Source organism: Falco punctatus (genome assembly GCF_963210335.1).
Source record: "Falco punctatus genome assembly, chromosome: 3".
NCBI lineage: Eukaryota > Metazoa > Chordata > Aves > Falconiformes > Falconidae > Falco > Falco punctatus.
The window spans coordinates 28,819,926-28,837,223 of NC_137582.1; the positions used below are offsets into that span (position 1 = coordinate 28,819,926).

Sequence of the window (17,298 nt, forward strand, 5' to 3'; positions counted from 1 at the left end):
GAAATATTTCAACACTCCATTTATGTTGCTGAATGCATTTGAAAAACAGAACAGCGCACAACATTGTAATCCCTACAAAACCTCTGCAAAAATGCCTGACGTTCTGTAACTCAGATGAATATTAATGCAATTTCAGGTTCCTAACATCAAGAATGAAGAAAAAAACAGCCATAAATTCAGTGGAAGACAACACTGTTTGTCAAATAGCATCAGTGGGAATGGAAAGCTGCATTTCCAGGGCAGAATGCAAAGGTAATACAGCCAGAGACCAAACCACACCACAGTACTAAATAAATCAACATCAGTGCACAGAAGCCCTACTTCAGTCTCTGTAACAAGAATCAAAAGCACTCCAAATCAGAGTCTTGAGACAAAAGGAGATCCAACAGAGGGGGTTTTATACACTTCTAAGCCCTAAATAGCTGAAACAATACAAGACAAGTGTTAAATACTTATTTTTGTATCACGAATATAAGCACTACACCATTTTTTGCTTTGATTTCAAGTGACATTCATAAATCATCTTTTATGTTATGTTGCCTACAGAAGATTTAATTGGCATTGTCAATTCATATGTGTTTGCAGTTTTGCAGTTCTGCTTCTCAGTCTCTAAATTATTTCTACCTCTGTTGTGTTAATTAAGCATCATGGGTCCTTGTGCATCCAGGAAATATGCATGACATTAAGGACACTATCATTAAGTATTAAGAAAGTAAGCTTCCAGTTGGTAGGAGTACAACCCCACACACCTTTGTATTACTGATTTCAATTGAAGTCTTACGTACTTCAAACATCCTGAATAGAAAAATGTGATGGCTGCTATGTATGCCACCTTGTTTCACCAGTCAGCTGTCTATGGTCCTGCATCTACTTTAACAGAATATTTTTAACAAGTCAATTTTTTCAGATGACATTTTTAGAGAACTTTTCTGTCAGGTAGAATATATACAGCAAGTCAAATACTTAGTTAATACAAAGGTACATGCGTATTTTCTTTTTAGTTTTGGGTGGGTATTTGTAATGGTTGGGTTATGCTGTAAAAAACTCCAACAGATTAATTAGTAAGATTTCTAACTTTCTTGGAATCCTTTTGCGAACCTTAAGACTCAATCTCACTAACCCCATTTATGAAAATATAAAAAAAGACATCTAGAAATACAGTAATAGTTTAGTGGAAGGAAGTGTTTGCAAGTTATTGAAGGCATCTGATCTTCTTGAACTCCTGTACCCTTAGAAGCCACAGTAAGTAGAAAGGATTTTAGCTCAATTCCTGAACAGCTGTGATTACTGTTTACAACTATGCCAAGTATACATTAAAAAAACAACAAACCAAAATAGCAAGCCAAACACAGAGAACACACACATATATATACACTATACACATGCCTGAAAGCAATTTCCAACAGCTGGCTTAACAATGCTTTTACATGTAAGTTACTGCAGAGCATCACTGAAGTAAGCCTGCCTTTATATTAAAAATTTTAACTCTGCTATGCATTTCTGTGTACACAAGAAGCCTAATGACTGCCCTCATAGAGTAAGAGTAAGTAAAAAGTTACTCCTTCCCCAAGTTCCATGTGATTGTTTACATAACTGACAAAGATACCTGTCATTTAGACAGGGAATCAGACTTCACTGAAGACTGTTCTAAGTCAAAGTGCGATAGCAATGTATCAGTTAAAATGTTAATCATCATCAGGAATGCTATTGCTCTACACGGCAGGTTGCAATTTACCTGTTACAATCCTGAATGCAGTCACTGCAGTTCCCTTCTTTGAGGTAACACGCTGCTCTGTTTGAGTACAAGATACTTAAATCATCTGGACTTTGCTCTCCTAAAAGAGGTTACAATTAAAATCAAAGACCTTTACTAAAATGACATTCAAGAATTAAAGACTTGCACACTCTAAGTTGCACTGCAGTGATGCAGTTTGCTGACAATGCAAAGCTGTAAGGAGCTTTCCTTTATCACATCACCTAGAATATCTAGTTATTCAAACAAATAAAATGCAAACAGCTCTGCCCCAAGAAAATTAAATATTATTTCACTCATCTTCCTGTATTTCTTGTGATGTGAACTGTCCTCTACTGAGATGACAAAGAATTTACTGCACAGTAACTCCTGCCAAAAATCCTGGAACAGACACGGTTACTTTAATTTCTAGTTCCTTTATATAATCTAAGCGATCCTAGATTTAAGTATAAGGTGTTACACTCACCTAGACCAATGACATATTCAATTGCTTCCGAGTATCTGAGCACAGCTTCTCCAAACTGTCCACTCTTAAATAACTCGTTTCCTTCACTTTTTAGTTTTGCTGCAGTAGGAGGAAGTGAAGTAGAACTGCCGCCACCAGCCGACTGCGACCCTGCTCCATTCGACCTGGAGACCTCAGCTTCAGAGCTTTCCCTCTTTTGATCACTGTGTAAATAGCCATTAACTTCACCTTCATGGTCTGACAAATGCTTTTGTGGTTCATTCTCTGATGTGCCTTTTTTTAACCCACTCTCAGTGGATTCCTTCTGCTTCTGCGTCTCTCTGTCGCCTGCCTTACTGCCTCCTCCTTTGCTATGAAACTTTCTCTGCGCGTTCCCCATCACTGCCTCCACCACTGCTGCCTCTCCTCTTACTGGCACACCAATTTCTGCAAGGAAGTTAATGAGCTGAGTTAAGAGCTTGCATCATCAGAAGAAACTATTGTCCTGGCAAAAGAGGGGTGTACAGCCAAAGAACACGGTACCAAATTCTTCAAACAGCCTAATGTTATGAAGACTTATTTGCCTCAGAAAATGCTTCCAGGAACACAGAAAAATTCCTACTTACAAGCAACTTGCAATTATTACTGAGAAGGTGTTACTATGAAATCTTTTTTCTCCTTGCTGGGCATACTGTGAACCCCTGTCCTGTAGTGTCAGAATGGTACAGGGTTCACCTTGCAATTTACTCTTTAAATACTGGCTAGTTTAATACCGCTACTTCGATTTTCCATGACCAAATCAAAATGCTTGCATGTTAAAATTAGAACACACAGCTAAGAAACCAGCAATGTTGCACACTTCAAAATTCTCAAATATAACAGAAGGGATAAAAGCTTATAAATCATTCTCAAAAAGGCTTCATTTAAACATGTCAAAAAGCCCTTTCTAGATACTTCTGATCATTCAACTTTCACTATTATTACTAATTTAACTACAAAAAAATCATACAATAAATAAACGTTACTATTTAATACACTTATTTATTTATTCATTAGTCACCTGAATTTCTAACAGATTGCCACCACAATATTTAAATATAGATTTCTGCAGAAAGCCTGACTCTTGACACTACCAGTCACACAAAGGCAACTCTATGTTTTCATACTATTAAGATGCTGGGTTTTCACCTTCCCTTAACCTGGCATATTCATCTGTCAAACAGAATTTTTTCATGCCTTCATATACTGGAGTGATACTTTCAATTGATGTAAACTTAACTTCTGAAGTTGATTGAATATGCATGAACTCCAGGCTGCTCCAACTTACAGAAATTATCTTTTTAATGCACAAATTGAAATCAAACTGAACAGCAAGGTAAAGCATAACATTTTTAAAAAGATTAAGATTCCCCAGTGCCTAACAGACAAAAGCTCCAACTGCTGCCTCCTTAGCTGTGATGTCTTTTTTGAAATGTGAATGTAAGTTCATACACCACAGTGGGAAAAATGATACGATACATCTATTCTACCCACACAGGCATTTTTATAAAACTTAAAAGTAAACTATTTCTATTTGAGACATCAATCCATCCATTCATCCATCCAATCTGACAGTGCCAAATACGCAAAAGAGGTTTAAAGTCTATTTGGTAGGGAGGATGAGGATAAAAGGCTAGCTGGGTATATAAGTGAAGACAGTAGTAGTATAATAATGATTTCCTTCGAACACATGCTAAAAGACTTTCATTTTGCATCCACCAAAACAGAGATTACTCCGTATACCTTCTACTAAAAAAAAAAGGGAAAAAGCTATTTTAAATGTCACAAGCAAACAGGTGACAGGACAATTTTTAGAAAACATGGCAGAACACTCTTGAAGAGCATTCCAGCTGCTAGAGACAAAGAAAAAGCAAGAAAGGCAAATAACGTGTGATGCGAATGTCATTAATGTCAACATCACTTCCTGAATACAGGAGAAAACTTCTTGACGTGCAGAGAATCAATCCCAGATTAAACAGGAAACACAGCATTTGGAGTCCCCCTGAAAACAGGAATACTCCTAGTTAACTTATTTAGCTGTCAGGATATGCTAATTGACTAAGTAATTCTGCACTGAGTAAACACACTTCACAAAACTGTACTGATGGATTTCTCACATGTAATTCTCACTGTCTTTCAGTTTCAGTGTTTATAACATAAATGATATTCCAGTACTGGTCTCTACAGGGTAATGTATTCATGAAAGAGTATAAGAGTATTCTGGGCTTTGCTTTAAAAAAAAAATAAATAAAAAATCAGCACTTAGGAAATTTTCTTTTTAAAAGAAGTCTAGATATATTATAAATTCCAAAGAAAAGTTAAAGGTACTGAAACATGTGGACAGGATTTTGACCAGAACAACAACAAAGACAACAAATACAAACTATAAAGAATTTTGTTACTATTAAAATAACAAACTTCAAATGGAAGGACTGTCATAAAACAAATGCTACTGAATACTCCAAAAGGAATATTTGAAGGTGTTTTTTTTTAATGGATCATGCTGGCTTTCATTCAAAATTTATTTTCAGCTACACTGAGTATTTATCTTCCAGAAGCATGGTACAAAAATGACAGCAGAATGAAAAGCAATATATCTAAGTTCAGTTCACAATGAATTCACCTATTACAAAGCCAGGACATATTTTCAAGTCTTATCAGCTCTGGACTAGATGAAGGTAACTAGAACAGTCCAAATCTCCACAGATTAATTTTTAATAATGTTAAATAATTTTTTTCCACATACGGTCAGCAAACATCAGTTTTGTATTACGTGTTCTTGGTTTAGTTGATCCAAGATGGTACCTGGATTGTTCTCTGCCAGAACATGTAACAAATAGACTTCTCAAATAACTGATTTCTGCAGTCTTTGTTTATAAAGAAGAAAAAAAAAGATTTACTGATCAGCATTTATACTGACACTGTAATTGAGGGATTTTTCTTAACTTCAGCATTACAAGTGCATATCTAAAGTGAATTTTCAATGCTGTTTATTTTAACATGATCTAAATTTTCATATTGATAGCTTGTAACAGCCTAAAAACAAAGCAGGTTGGGCCCCATTGTGCTACATGTTAGACAATTAATTATAAATTAGTTCCTTCTTCGAAGAGTTTACAATTCTAAAAATTCAAAAATAGCAAATGAACAAGCACACTGGAAAGATCAAGGAATATAGAATAACTACTGTATCGAGTGACTAGTTGGGCAAATGTGCTCATACAAGACCAGCTTCTAACCATAAGGAGAACTGACACAGTCCATTATTCAAGGCTAGGATGGCAAAGAAGCTTCCTATTCCAGTAAAATTCTAGTCACAGAGATTACTAAAAATTAAGATTTGAGTAGTATAAATTCATACACGGCACAAAGGCCAAGTGAACAAGGATACAGAGCAGCCAGTAAGCATTAAACAACAGGTAACATCTCTATCTCAGACCCACAGTAGTAGGGGAGTGCAGAAAGCAATACCAGGAATGCTGAAAATACAACAGCAAGCACAACTGATGGCTTGAGTAGGAAAGAACTCTAATTGTTTCCTACCCAATAGGCTTTGCTTCTCAACAAATCAGAAACTTCAAAATGCAAATCTAAGACCTTACTCACTGTTCTCTGTCAAAAGCCGTAAAATATTAACACATATGTTGAAGAATTATCTGTAAAATCAAATAAATGTTTCATTATTCCACATGGAATAATTCAGGAAAAAGTAAAAATGTAAAGACAAAGAATCCAGTTTTATCTGAAGATGTCTGTTTCATAAAACATGTTTAGAAAATCAACAAGAGAAATTCAGAGTGTGTTATCAACCCGTATTTGTTTTGGAAAGCTGTAAATCGGTGATTATGATGACAGCTCTATTTATTTAGGGGCAGAAAGCCCATTACTTCAGAGAAACCACAACACATGGTCAAGACCAGTTGAGAACACAGTATATAATTCATCAAGAATGCTTAGAGTTTTTATACTTATTCAGCTCCTAACAACATTCCCATAAAAAGACTATCTAATGAAAGAAAACTAAGTCACAAGACAGTGGACTGATATAAGGAAAAACTCTAAGAACAGTTCCAAATCATGGTACTGTTGTGTTCAATGCCAAAGACTTTAATTTGGTGCTATCAAGTAGAAAACAGATTGGAAAAGAAAAATCACAAAACAATTCTCTGTAGCCAACTGCTGTGGCACCAAGTAAATTTAATGCACACTGGCAGTGAAACTAGAAGCCAGGTGAAGGATTTAACACAAAGGAAAAAGGCGTTCTGATGCTTCAATGCCAAGTCTCAGTGTACCAAATCAACAATCTCACGGTGCACAAAACAGGAGGACACAAAAAAAGATTTTTTTTAAATTATAACCTGAACTGGGAAAAAGGTCTTACCCAGAAGAATATTCTGTTCACCTCTAAAGTGTAACAAATAAACAACACACAAAGAAAACACTCTTTAGGCAACATCTTTTCCCATTGTCAACTTACAAAACAGAGTTTTGTCTATTATGAGGTTTCTTGTATGTGCTTCAAAGTGTATCTTTTAAAGAGAGATCTGTTCTCAACTTTAGCGGTAACAGGTTGAAAATCATTTTAAAGCACACTTAGGCGTTATTTGTTTAAATCCACTCTCCTTTTTATGAATAAATATTTGCTAAATTTCAGAACTGTTTACTACAGTATTTTTTAAATTATTGTAACAGATCAAGTAAATACTGCACAATTTAGCAGATTTTTATGAATTAAAAGGGGCTTTTATAATATATTTATCTTTAAACCATATTTATCACTTGAGATTGTAAATTCTATACACATGTCGAAACATCAGATGCTTTGTCAAGCACATACAATTTTGGTTTTTACAGTGCCTGAATTATTAATTTTTACAGTCTCTAGAACATAAGCAATTTTCCATCTCCATTGTACAAAAAGGATTTTATTTACTTTTATTTTCAGTTACATAGAAAATGAGGAGAGACTACAGTTTCTTTAGACTGTTTTGTTCAAAGCTGAGACATCAACTCTCCAGAGCTAAAGAAAAAAAAAAATATTTTGTTGGTTTTCTTCCAATCTCTAAATGATAAGTTTAGTAGGAATGCATGAGGCTTACCAACTAGGATGTAAAATAAATGTCACTAGTACATGACAGGACTACATGGAATATATGACTAGATGTATAGAGAATATATATAAAGATGCTTAATCTACTTATTGCTGTTAGGTTCACAGAACATAGCAAATTTATTCAACAACTGCAATTACTTTGTATTTGTTTCCTGTTATACTTGAAAGTAATCTATGAAGATGCTTGCCTCCTAAATCTCAAAAATGCTATGTATATCACATGAACATATGTGACATTGATGTCAGTTGACAATCTTCCCTATGTTTAAAAGCCTAACCTTTCATCAACAGAATGGGAGCCTTCCTATGGAGCTAGAAGGCACTTAGTCATCTGAATGCTCCCAATGGAAAGCAACTCCAAATTAACTCATATTTAAGGCTAGGGGCATGACCCATCCTTTCTTATATGGTTTTAGCCGAGGAGAGCTCGTGGATTATCTACCAATTTTGAAAAATGCAGCACACAAGTAACACACTATTAACACACACGTACAGTCTAATATTCACACTTAAGATGGAAAACCCACAGACTGATTTAATGTCAAGATAAAGAACTACATAGGCCACCGAAAACACGAAAGTCACAGCTGTCACACCACACTACCTTAAAGAACAAACAGAAAGGAGCAAGGGTGGAAATCAACCTAGGGACGTTAGTTACTCTTGTTGCATGTTCAGACATGCAGCTGAATCTAAAAGCAACCTGCCAGTGCAAGCCTCAACAGCCCCTGCTGCCTCGCTTCCTCCTGCAAGTCATGTATTCTGATTACGCCAGTAGCTCATCCCAGCAGCTTTGCAGTGAGTCACACGCTACACCAGAAATGGGAGCTGCACTTCAACTGCTTGTAAACTACATACAGTACAAGAATTACACATTGTTTACCTCCAATACATACTTTTGGAGCACACAGATGATCTCTTACATTAAAAACAAGAAAAGATTGATAGTTTTCAAAACAAACAACAACAACAAAATCAAAATTACATGCCACTTGATCATTTTTGCACCCTTTGATCCTATCAAGGCAGGAAAACGCAGAAGAAAAATGAGATGGTGGGAAGGCTGGAGAGCTGTGCAAGATAAAGGGCTAAGGAATCCAAAATGTTCTCCTAATGCCAGAAGAAATTCCCAGCTGGGTCCACATCAAAGGATAGGTAGAAAATGACACGGGACACAGACAAGTAGGCAATTTATAGCAACATTTTCCATGTGCCTCTGTTATAACCTTTCTAGAAATAATTCCAAAGATGTGTAATAAAACTGAACTCTAGATGTCATATTCTGGTCTACTTCAAGTAGTGAATGTAATTTTAATTTTCAAACAGGCAAAATTCTTCGCAAGCAAATATGGATGAATTGTGCAAATAAATATTGCAATATCAAAAGCAGTATTTTTTTTCCCTCAGGTTAAAATTAAATCAGAAATTACATGACATTACCTTTATCTCCACTGCTTCTTTCACATTCTTCTGTGTTTTCCCCTCCTTTTTCATCACCTTCTGAATCCTCTATATCTTGAATAAGTATTCTTTTTCCTTTGCCATGAGTCTCAGACACAGGCTTTAAGCTTTTCAGTTTCTTTTCAATCTCGAGCAGATTTTTCTGCAAGGGAAAAACCAGCAATAACAGAAGCCTTTTTTTATAGGCATACAAATTGTAATTTATATACAGAAAATACATTCTCTTAAATAATCCATGTAATATCCTGAGGAACTATTGAGATAAATGTTACCAATATAAAACCAGAGAAAATAAATGTGATTCTTCCAAAAGTCAGTACCAAAACCAAGATCAACACTATTTCTGTCTCAGAAACTCAGAGGACATCACACGAACAAATAAATACTTTTCTTGATCAAACTGCTTAAGCAAAAAGCATTTTAAAAGAAAAAAAGTAGATTGTACTATTGGGATTATCTGGCACGGCCTACTCAGAAGAGCCACCATGGAAAACAAGGCTTCTTTCCAGAATCTCCAAAAAAGCCTAAAATCTGTTTATGAAAATTTATGCTATGGATATCTGATGGAGGAGTGTAACTGATAGAACTAGAACTAAGAGACAACAATTTCTTAGCAGTATAGCAAAAGGATGCTGTTGAATAATGAAAAGGTTTGCTCTTCTTGCAAGAACTGCAAATCAGATGATCAAACAGCCTCAAATTCCATAGACATTTTTTGATTACTCAATAAAAAAATACTCCAACTGCATTTTATACTTTCAGAGCAGAGTAAGACACACCCCACATTGCACTATGCTGAATTTAACTCAATGCAGTAGTACAAGGAAGTGCCATTTCAGTACTCACTTCCTCAAGAAAAAAACCAAATAAGGACAGGAACAAGCAACAATTCACGTGGACAAAGTACCTTGAAGAATTACAGTTACTGACAAGCAATTTACCTTTATATTAGTGGCTCTGCACATTAATGTTCACTCCGTATGTTTTCCATACGTTCCTATTTCACCCAAGAAGGTTTTGAGGATCCTCTAAGCAAAGAGCAACTCAAAAAATATACTGCCAAGGGCTTGTGACTTCCAGATGTCTCAGCCAAGGCATAATGGCTGGCACAGATATGGACAAAGCACAGACATCTGCTCTCCTCTACAGAAGCATCACTCAGCAAAGCTACCAATGTATTTAGATCTCAGGAAGAATTTACGCAGAATGAGTATCTTACATTTGGTACTATAAGAAGTCTCAGCACAGCCTATCTGGTAATCTTTTCACCAAGACTGTTGTGGAGTTCGTCAACACAGACTCACAAGCTATTTAGTAGTTCTGTCTGGTAAACACAAAAAAAACCCAAAAACCAAAAGCTCTTTTAGAACTCAAATCAAGAGATAGGTGTTTAAAAAGAAGGTGGTGTCGGGGGAAGGCAGGCAGGTCGATTCCTTGGATAATGTGAAACTTGGGAACTATTCTGGACAGGAATTGAGCTCCAAGAACACCCTGAAAGGGATGAATGTTCATGTAGCGAATTTGACTTAACAGGCTTGGACCTCTCTCACTGGTGCAAGCAATAGCAGTGCTCAAATAACTCTACAGAAAGAAGTAGCAATCAAGCAAGCTGCTAGCAGCTCAGAATGTGCCAACAAGAGCTGAACAGAATTCACGTGATGAGGCAATTGCACAGCATCCAGAAGTCATATTAAAAAAAATTTGGAGGGTTATGATGGACTACTAATTAACAAAGAGCAATTTAGTATAGAACTGCCTAGTACTGTAGACTCTCAGGACATGTAGAAACCAAATGCAAGGACTGGTTTCTAAGCCACAAAACACCCCTAAAGAAGATACCAATGAATTTAGGACACTAACCAATCCTCTCCTAAATAGCTTAAGTAATAGTAGTACAAGGACCACATTCTGACCTTAAGTTTCCAAAGAAAGCACCCAGCTTTCTTAGATCCAAAATTTGCTAAGAAGGGTCCAGATTCATTAGAAGGAATGAAACGTTTCTCATTCTAGCCTGGAGGTGAGAAATTATTTCTAACATCACACTGAGGTGAGGATAGATCCCAAGTCCTCTCCTTTTGGGTTAACTTCACCACAACAATAAAACCTTGGCGTCTCTTTTGAATTTTTCTTGTAAATACTGCATCAAACTTAAATACACCTAACCCCAATGGATCTTTTGAGAAAAAATCCCGAGTAACTTTGATCAGCTGACGCTAGCTAGTAAGTGTAAGCATGTTCAGCAGCAAAATTTTATTTAGACACCTACATCATGTTAACAGAGAAGACTTGAGTGCCTACACGTTCTCACAATTAAATAACAAACAGAAGATCTGGTCACATTAAATACCTAATTTCCACCACAGTCATGCACCTATGTGGTCTTGGGAAACTGATCATTGGCATAGTAGATTGACTGTGTCCTCAAAACTCATATTCAAATCAAACAATATAAACTGTACTCACTTTATGCTACACAACTGCATACAACCTCTTTATAGTCATATTCGAGTGATTTATCTTTACCTTAGCTACAGCATTTTCTGGTTCAACACATAATACTTTGGTCAGATCCTCCATAGCTGTCTGGTAATTCTGCAGCTGATTGTGTACTGTGGCACGGCGCATTAAAGCTACAAAGGAGGAAGAAAGTTTATTATTTCTGTATTAAAAGCATAAAGTGGATAAAAAGACAATATTTTTTCTAGCTATATTAAGTGCAAAATAGGTTTTTAAAATTCTGCATTTATTTCATAATGACTGTACTAGTAGTAACTATTCTCTTCACCATTTTTAACAATGCAATTTCACATGACACCCTTTAAGACAGTGATCATGAATTGTGAAACATCTTTTCATCCTGTTCCAATTCTTCCCCTCCTCCCATGCAAATACAGTTAGCTACATTCAAGCTCGTGCCTTCAGAAAGGATTAAATCAGCAACTTCCATTGTTTTCATATCACTTTTAAGGCAATTAACACTTCAGTGTGGGTATTACGGAAACAATGCATTGCATGAATACAAGAAGGCTTACAGTCATCACACAAACAACTAGAGTTAGCCCCATGCTACTACATAAGGATACCCATTACAGACAACAGGACAAACTGTGTAAAACTTCCCTGATCCCAAAAATACTTTTAAAGTTACTTTGGGGAGCTACTCTGTTTCCTTATTTGTGTTTGGACTTGATCTAAAGCTCAGTTTAGTCAACTAACAACATGAATAGGTACGTACTATTTAATTTGCTAGAAATAAAATAATACATAGAAGGGCAAGTTTATATTCTACTTTACCTTTTACATTGCCAGGTTCCATGTCTAGTACCTTCTCACAATCCTGCAAAGCACTGTGCCAGTCCTGAAGTTTGATTTCTGCTTGAGCTTTGTTATTATATGCAGCTGCAGTGGGTATTACTGATATACTCCTGAAAAAAGGGAATATTGACCAAGGTAGGCTATAGTTAGAAAACCTGAATGTAGAAACACTTCATTATTGGAAGCTGAAAACAGCATTATAACAATATGAATACTAATAGTATAACCACAATAGTGGTTGGAAACTTGTTCCTGCGAGACCAGAGGCAACCATCCACCAAGCAGATTTACCATCTTCAGCGGTCTGTTGCTGGCTTAGATCTGAGATGTTGCAGTGAAGATGTGATTGACTCATCTGTTACTTAAACTATGACCTCTTGCTGCCATTCACATAGACTCAAATGAAACTGCCAAATGAAACCTTTGAGAGTATCAAGAGTAACTACAGAGCTCTGGAGGTTATGCTAAAGAGTACAGGAGGCTACACGAGCTTCTCCTTGATCTTGCTTATAAAACAGAAAGACTCAGGTAGCAGTGGGTGAACTGTCCAGGTCAGTGTCTGGCTGGGTAGCTGGTACTGTAGGCAGGGCTTTAGCTTCTATAACAACAGGATCATCTCTGAGGAATAAGGACAACTGGGATGCATATGACAAAGTGGTGCAAGAGAATCTTTGCTAACACTCTTGCTAACCTAGCAAGAAGAACTCTAAACTGTGTTCACTGGGAAGAAAGGGCAATATGGAAGTGCCAGGGGGACAGCACACTGAAAGAGACTCACACTTCCCTTCTGAAAAAAGCACAGCTGGAGGACAATCTCAAGGGCTCATACACAAATGCACAAAGCATGGGAAACAGAAGAATAAAAGGTCTACGCAGCTATGATCTCAGTGGGATAACAGAGATATAGCAGGACAACACGTGTGGCTGGAGAGCTGTGATAGATGCATGCAGACCCTTTAGAAAGACTAGGAAGGTGAGGAGGAGGAGATGCCTTCTAGTCTATGCAGCTATTAAATGTGTTAAGGTTTGTCTTGGAACAGGCAAGAGAGGGACAAGCCAGTCAAGAGAGCTGGTGGGTAAGGGTAAGAGTAAGAGGTCAGACTGACAAGACGGTATCATGGTAAGCATCTGTTTCAGGCTGCTTCATGAAGAGTAAGCAGAATTCTTCTTCAGGCAGCCAGAGAAATCCTCATGCTTACAGGCTTTGGTTCCCATGGGGGATCTGAACTACCCTGGTATCTTCTAGAAGCGCAAAATGACAAGGCACCAGAATTCTATGACATTTCTGGAGCATATTAAGGGCAACAAGCTGATGAGGGGGAATGCTCTGCTGGAATTATTATTCACAATCAAGCACTAGTTGTGAATGCAAAAGTTGATGACAGCCTTGGCTGCAGCAACCATGAGATTGTAGAGTTTAAGGTTCTGAGAGAAATAAGCAAAATGAACACTAGAAATGGACACTAGCCCTGGACTTCAGAAGGCAAGATTTTGGCCTGTTGAGGAATCTGCTTGGCAGGATTACAGGAAGAATGCCCAGTAGGGCAAAGAGTGCCAAGAGCTGATCTAAGGACAGCTGCCTCAAAGCACAAGAATGATCCTTTCCAAAGTACAGGAAGTCAAGCAAGCACAGAAGAAGGGATGACCAGAGAACTCTTGACAGGTGGCAGTGGTTATAGGCTACCCAGAAGGAATGTAGAGACACTGGCTAAGGGCAAGTGATGGAATTAAGAAAGCAAAAGCTCAGCTGAGGTTGAAACTAGAAAAGGGACACAAAAAGCAACAAGAAACATTTTTGGCTGGTTCCCCCCCACCCCCCATCTATCAGCAGCAAAACAAAGATTAAGGAAACTGTGGGACCACTGGTCAATGCAGCAGAGGAACTAGAGAGAAAGGACATGGAAAAGTTTGAGTTTTTTCCAGTTTCTTTGCCTCATCTTCATTGGTAAGGTTTGCTGTCAGGCTTCATCGAGTCTAGGGGCAGATTCTTTAGGAGGGAAGCAGTACCCATAACACTGGAAGATAAAGTTAGGAAACAATACATTGGATATACATGAGTTCCGAATGGGGTGTTCGGAAAACTGGCCAACATTACTACAAGACTGCTCTATATCATCTTCGAAAAGTCATGGTGATTGGGAGAGGTTCCTGGTGACTCGTAAAGGCAAATGTCACATGTATCTTCAAGAACAGCAAGGTGAAGGACCTGGTGAACTACAGGCTGGTCAATCTAACCTCAGTTCTCAGAAAGATTACAAAGTAAGCCTTCCTGAATTCCTGTCCAGGCATATAAAGGATAAAAAGGTGACTGGCAACAGATAGCATAGATTTTACCAAGGGCAAACTACGCCAAGACCTGCCTGATGGCTTGCTTTGCTTACTGGCTCAGTGAAGGAAGGAAGAACAGAGGATGTTGCTTGCCTTGACTGTAACAAAGCCTCTGACATGATGTCCCACAGTATTCTTCCAGCCAAAAAGGTAAAACATGGACTAGATAGGTGGACAGTAAGGCAGACAGAAAACTAACTAGGCTGCTGGGCTCAAATAACTGAGCCACATAAAGTCCAACCGGTGTCCAGTTACTAATGGCCTGCATTTGGGATCAATATTTTTAAACATCTTTATCAGGGGGTATGAGACGCAATAGAAGACACCCCCCAGAAAGTTTGTCAATGATACAAAGCTGAGGAGAAACAGTCAATAATACACTGGACAGCAGAAGTCCAGTCAAAAGGACCTTAACAGGCCAGAGGAATGGGCTGGCAGACTTCTCAGAAGTTCAAAAAAGGCAAGTACAAACCCCTGCTCCTGAAACAGAGTAACTCCAGCAACAGTACAGGCTGGGTGCCAACTAGCTAGAAAGCAGCTTTGCAGGAAAGGACCTGAGGGCTCTGGTGGACAACAAAATGAACAGGAGTTAACAGTGTGCTCTCAAGGCAAAGGCGACATACTGCATGCTGGGCCATATTATCAAGACTGTAGCCAAGTCAGCAGAAGTGATTCTTCCCGTCTCTTCAGCACCTATGAGAGGCAAGTGGAATGCCTGTGTGCAGTCTGGGGCTCTGCTGTACACAAAAGGCACGAACAGACTGCAGTGACTCCTGCATGCCACCGGGATACGTAGGGGACTGCAGTACATGCAATACTTACGAGGAAAGTCTAAGGTAACTAGGTTTGTTCAGCCAGAGCGAAGGGTCAGGGGAGGTCTTGTAGCTGTTTTCAATTACTTAATGGGAAGGTATCAAGAAGACAGAGCCACATACCCTTCTCAGAAGTGCACACTGATAGGACAGAAGGCAAGAGACACAAGTTGCAAAAAGGGAATTTCTGATGACATCTTAGGAAAATTTACTGGAGGAGTAGGTAGATACTGCAACAGGCTACCCAGAGAGGTTCTGATATCTCCAAGGATGGAGATATTAAAAACTTAATTGAACAAAGCCCTGAGTGAGTAACCTAATCTAACTTGGCCCTGCTTTGATAGGCGATTTGCCCAAAATATCATTCCCTTGCAACCTAAACTATCATATGATTCTGCAGTGTAAATGAAATTAGTAAGCACAGTGATTTCACTAGAGGTACGCAGAAAAACAGGCAAGACCCATTTATTTTAAAATCACATCAGTACAACAGAATTATGTCAGAGCATGGCCTCTGCAAAAGTTTTGACTCTCTTTAGAAAGAAGAGAGGTTTGTTTTTTTGTAAAATGGAAAGTATTCTCTACGTTCACCTTAGAACAGGAGGCCTCATCACAAGACAGTGAATAACTGTACCCTGTGGTTCTTTTTATACAGGACCCTAGTCTTTTTCTATTTTAGCCACATACAAATAACCCCTTCAGAATATTACCAATTCACTCCAATATATGTTTTATTTAAAAATTTCTAAATGTAAGAAAATAGGAATTCTTAATGGTATTATAAAAGTGCCCAGCTAGAGCAGCATGCAATGTCAGTATCATATGTTTCAGAAGGCGTACTACAATGCCCCACGGGGGTCAAATAAGAAAAGACTCTCCATTAGGAAAGACTCTGCCCATCCTTACTAATTAATACCTTATTTATGCCCCCAAAGCAGAGATTTTTACTTATTTTTATAGTATGGATTTCCATTTTATTTATTGTATATGAAATACAGCAATGGATGCTTTTTACATTCACGTCCACGTATTAAAAAAACCAAGAAAGATGTTAAGGCTGCAATTCAAGAAAAAAAAACCAACAAAACACCACCACCACAAATGCCTCAGTTTAAACAGCCTGTGCACTATGCATACATTTGTGCACGTACATACATGAACAATCTCCGGGTAAATTTTCATAAGCTGTTCTACAAAACCCTGCCTCGTTCAAGGACAGTGCTTTAGGTGCTTCCTAAAGTTTTATCTATTCAATATCTATTTTATTACTGTAGCACACAATTTATTCCTATTCATTATTTTCTCCACACTTGACTGCACTGATCACAGATGCATTAACTTCCTCATAATTTTTTTTTTAGGATATCCCACTATAATATCATAGCCCATGAATTATCTTAATATTTCACCTTACCATAGTGCCGTACCATTACCCTCAGTTTGCATTGGTAATTAATACCCCAAGGCTCCCCAGGATGCTTTCAATTTCTAAGTGATAACTTTGACACTTCTAGGATCTGTGAGTTTTTTTAAAGTCCTTATAACTTCAAGGCATGAAGTTAAACATGTTTAACTTATTTATTTTTCAATTATTCCATTAAGAAATTGAGGGTTTTTTAATGTTAGTTTAATGTGTGAGCAGTCAGCACTTTTGCAAGTCAGACCTCTAGTGTCTCGAGATGGGTAATGTGCAAATGAGAAACAAATGCTGGTCTCCCAAAAATCCTGGTTTGTATAAATGACATCATCTTTGAACACTGTGAAAAAGGTAGAGAAAAAGCCCTAGTTCTGCCAAGGTAGCATTCAAAAAATACCTTAACTGAAATGTTACCCTTCCCTTCCTGTTGTTCTCAATTCCATTCACCTTCAACTTTTGTACTTTTGAAACAGATACAACAGAGGTCCTGTAGCAACAACCTCTATTTATACAAATAAAGCAAAAGTCTGAATGTAGACCACGGAGCACTAAATAAGGCACGCAACCTGTAAGAGGCTCTCTCGTTTTTCTTTTTATCCTTTTTTTTTATTTTTG

At 37.6% G+C, this 17,298-nt stretch overlaps 1 protein-coding gene across 4 annotated transcripts in view; it reads right to left on the reverse strand.

Annotated features, from left to right (window-relative positions):
* The window catches only part of SPAG1 (sperm associated antigen 1), a 46,518-nt gene that overhangs the window by 17,234 nt on the left and 11,986 nt on the right, over positions 1-17,298 (reverse strand). For all 4 annotated transcript variants that reach the window (XM_080378054.1, XM_080378055.1, XM_080378057.1 and 1 more), the window contains 5 exons: positions 12,106-12,236; positions 11,335-11,441; positions 8,791-8,953; positions 2,220-2,645; positions 1,736-1,835 (listed from right to left, as the gene is read on the reverse strand). In XM_080378054.1, coding sequence (XP_080234180.1) covers positions 1,736-1,835; positions 2,220-2,645; positions 8,791-8,953; positions 11,335-11,441; positions 12,106-12,236 — 927 coding nt within the window. The remainder of the gene's footprint in view (positions 1-1,735; positions 1,836-2,219; positions 2,646-8,790; positions 8,954-11,334; positions 11,442-12,105; positions 12,237-17,298) is intronic.